This window comes from Mesitornis unicolor, unplaced genomic scaffold (assembly GCF_000695765.1).
Source record: "Mesitornis unicolor isolate BGI_N332 unplaced genomic scaffold, ASM69576v1 scaffold170, whole genome shotgun sequence".
NCBI lineage: Eukaryota > Metazoa > Chordata > Aves > Mesitornithiformes > Mesitornithidae > Mesitornis > Mesitornis unicolor.
Window position 1 is genome coordinate 6,554 of NW_010160017.1, and position 4,042 is coordinate 10,595.

Here is a 4,042-nt window from a genome sequence, read left to right on the forward strand (position 1 = left end):
TGCCATTATAAATACAATAAAAAGCTATTGAATCTTTTACAAATGGCATGAATCTTCAGAAATATATCTTAGACTGTCTATGCCGACATACTGTTTTTATCAGATTTTGTTTCAAAATCTTTTAATAATTTACCTATAATATTAAGAGACACACAAAGAGAAAGAGAGAGAGGAAGAGGAAGAATTGCCTAAAATACTAGAGAATACTTTCTGCAATCTTGGACTTTTCTTACTGTTTTTAAGGTTTTAGTTGTTACATTGTCTTATCCATTAACTCATCCCATTCCTGTGAAAGAAATGCCTGAATATCTCCCAGTAAAGAACAAGGGGGAAGTTATTACTAAAGCACACGCTGATTTTCTGACCTGTAGAGTGTGTTGCTTGGAAGCCTTTTCTTTGAACTGATGCATCAGAAATAAAGCGGAGAAACATTTTGTTGCCAGTAGCAATAAGAGGTTCTGGTATCTTATTGCCACATAAGCGTCCCAGAATTGGTGATTTTTCACTTTCACCATCAAACACTTCCAAGTGGTCATAAGCACATTCTTGATGTTGTTCTATCTCAAATTCATTGAAGATCTGGGGGGAAAAAAAGCAAAATGACTCAATGTAGTAGTGTATTTACTGTACTTATATGGTACATATATATTTATAGTATGTTTCAGAATATAAAGCAGATGTAGTTAAGATGACAGATTTAGCATTACTGCCCCTATAAGCCCGTAGCTTTGAATAACATACTGATTTTGAGAAAGTGGACTAACAGTTAAGACAGTGAATTTTAAGAGAGCATAATCCTTCATATAGAAAGGGATTAGAATCTTTACAACCAATTAATATCCATAACAGAATATTAAATCTAAGATACTATGGCCTTTCTGTTGAATTTTCACTGTTTGTAGAGTTATTCAAGACATCACAGAATATTCAAAACAGCAAAAATCAGGAAAGTATTGGTTCCTTAAGTAGTTGAGTTTTGATTGAAACATCTGCAAAAATAACACACTCCTCCTTTTTTCTAAATTCATCTCACACCATAAAAAAGCCTTTGAGAATGACCTTTCCCCATGAATGGTTATGCATGAAAGTTATATTTTCTAATCTATTAGCAAGAGATCTATTTTTTATTATTACAACACTAACAATATCTCAACCTTCTGCTAAGATCACATTTTTGCTAGCAAAATCATTGTGAAAAATAACAAAATAATGTTGATTGTTTATTAAAAAACCCAGCAGATTCTTTTGCTGTCCTCAGCTCTCCCACGAAAATTCAAATTGCTGCCATAGTTTGAATACAAACTGAGGCCCACAAATGTTACTTTATTTCAAATCTGTGATGTTTCTTCTACACTTCAGAACACTTATCCTGGAGCTTGTAGGAATTCTCAGTCTCTTTCAGTGTTCTTGGCAGCTTGTAAGGACAAATTTGGGTCTATGAAAAATTCTAAGTTGCAAACCTCTCAGAGCAGAGACCGTCCAACTTACTTGAAAAACTTCTGGAATTTAGATTTCTCAAACTCAGATTGTCCATCCAAAGACATTTTCGAAAGTTGTATGCCATACTCTACAGAAGCTGTTAAAAGATATATGACTAATACCTGTTTTTCAAATATGGAAGACTGTCTTCCAAGATTGGACTGGTATCAACAAATTTATTTCAAGGGGACATCTAAAAGATTTCAGATAAGACTTTTTGACCTGGGCTAAATTTCAACAAGAAACCTAAAGCTCAGTATCTGGTAATATCCTCTCATGTAAACACTGAGGCATCTATATACATATACATCTTTGTGACTTTTCAGAAAAAATCGACAATTTCAGGTGAAATTCAAAATCCATTTTGTTCAGCAAAACAGCATAACCACACTAAGTATAAACGCTCCCATAAGTAGTCATAGAGCTGCCTGTTTATGGAAAAAAAACGCAAACAAAACACTAAAGGATTAAGAAGCAATAATTAAAAGGAATAAAACTGAACTGTCAAAGACTGAGCAAATATCATAATTATGCATTCTATCTCATATGCCAAAGCAAATCTGCCCTATCAAATCCCTTGTGGAATCCAGCCAGTGCGAAATGTGATTGTAATTTATATTAACAGCTGATCTAAAGGAAATATGAAGAAAAAAGTCTTTTGCCCAAAGAACTGGAATATTCAGAGTAACACTCTTGTTTTGTGAAAAGTGAAGAGTTGTATGATGCAGTGGTTCTATGTTCATTTCACAGGAAAGTTTGAGGGCTTTATTTAGGGAATGAAACTCAGAGGCAGTGAAAATAGCTGTACAGCAATTCCTCCTGATGCTTGTAAATTGTAGTCAGCCATCCTACTTTTATGACGACAAGTATGTGTTGTCATTTATACCCAAATAAAATCTGATTGATTAAAAAAAAAAAAACAAACAGAAAGCTGAGAGACTAACTGTAAGGGAGTTAGTTAAATATAGAATTGAGTCAAGCCAACTTGGTATCAATGGGAGCAATAGATGTGATCCAAGAGCAGCCTGCAGAACTTCATTTTCTTTTAGAGGAAAATTGTATCACTCTTGTTCACTTCTCTTCATTGTAAAAAAATAAAAATTAAAAAAAAGTCCCTCTCTAGGAAGCACTTTTCACCATAAACTGTAAGACACACCTTTTAATATTTGACTTATCACTGGGATTCCTAAGCCTGTTGGGGACAGCACATATTATATTCGGCCTCACAAAGAAGAACAGAAAAAGTCCTAAGTCTGGTTTGAGTCTAGCAATTGATTCTAATGATTACAAAGAGAATCAAATGAATTTGTTTTTTAAAGGAAAAGCAGATCTTAATATTAAGTTTTTTTAAAGCTTAAAATGCCTGATAATTCGAAACACCCAGAAACAATCTCAATCTTTAAAGAAATGTAGTCAGTTCCCAGCAGTGGAATAAGAGCAGGCTTAAAAGAGGAGAACTGACACAAACTTTCCTTAAAGTTGAATGTAACTGAACAGTTGCTGCCAACAGAGTTCATAAATGATTTAATAAAGATGGTAGTATAATTAAATCACACTCCGTCTTCCTGGGACAAATACTTTTGAATACCTGCCCCACCATGACTATAGTCCCCATTTGGATTGTCTCATCAGTGGGAATGGTATTCAGAAATATTACATATAGCCTCTGAACATCCAGCCCTTTCTATCTATAGCACTCAACTGAGTAGATACGTTGGTGGCACTTATGGATAGCTGCCTGAATGAGACACTTAAGTCTGTCTCTTATAAACATCCGGCTGATTAGCTTATGAAAATTGCTCTCTCTGCTACATACATTTTCAAAGCCATCTTTATCTACATATTTCATTTAAAAATTCTGAAGTGCATATTCAGTTTTTCATAGGCTTCTTAATTACACCAAATGCTTAACTTCAGCCTTTTCAGGAAGAGACTTTTCAATGACTATCACAGTGAGAGCAATCACAACAAGTCTACTTTCTGTACACACATCCCTCTCCAAAAATGAATGGTTTGTTACCATGAAGAAATCAATTATGTCTTTGTTTAATTTGATTAAGTACACTGTGAGGATTAAATTTAAATACAGTGTGAAAGTCCAATAAAAAAAATATTTTTCCATAGTGGAAGTATGGTATTAACATTATTGATATGGCATCTTGCTGTACTAGACAGACAATAAGGATATTATACACACAGAATTTGGTAAATTGACCCTACTGGCTTGCACAGAAAAGTGGATTTCAGACTCTGAATCATGGAGCTATTTTTAAAAATTCTATCTAGTAAAATTCTGTCTATTTTTTTTCCAATTTCATTGGCAAAAGCCAATTTAAAAGCCTTTTCTTTCAAAACAGACTATATGATATTTCACTGAAGGGATCTGAGTGCTGGAACTTTGCCTGCTGAGGTTAAAAGTACTGAACAAGCTTTTACAGTAACATGCCCGTGCCTGGCTGGCTTTGGTTTATTCATCCAGGATGAAGGAGGCTTGCTCAGAAGTAAGTGGCAGCAGGAGGACCACCTGAATCAAAAACCTGGTTTTCACACTTTGAAGGGAAAG

The 4,042-nt window shown here is 34.3% G+C and overlaps 1 protein-coding gene across 1 annotated transcript in view; it reads right to left on the reverse strand.

Moving 5' to 3' along the window:
- Nucleotides 1-365: 365 nt before the first annotated feature.
- LOC104543739 (tolloid-like protein 1) overlaps nt 366-4,042 on the reverse strand; it is a gene marked incomplete at both ends in the record, with an annotated part of 20,431 nt that continues 16,754 nt past the window's right edge. The window contains one exon of the mRNA XM_010188417.1: nt 366-579. Coding sequence (XP_010186719.1) covers nt 366-579 — 214 coding nt within the window. The remainder of the gene's footprint in view (nt 580-4,042) is intronic.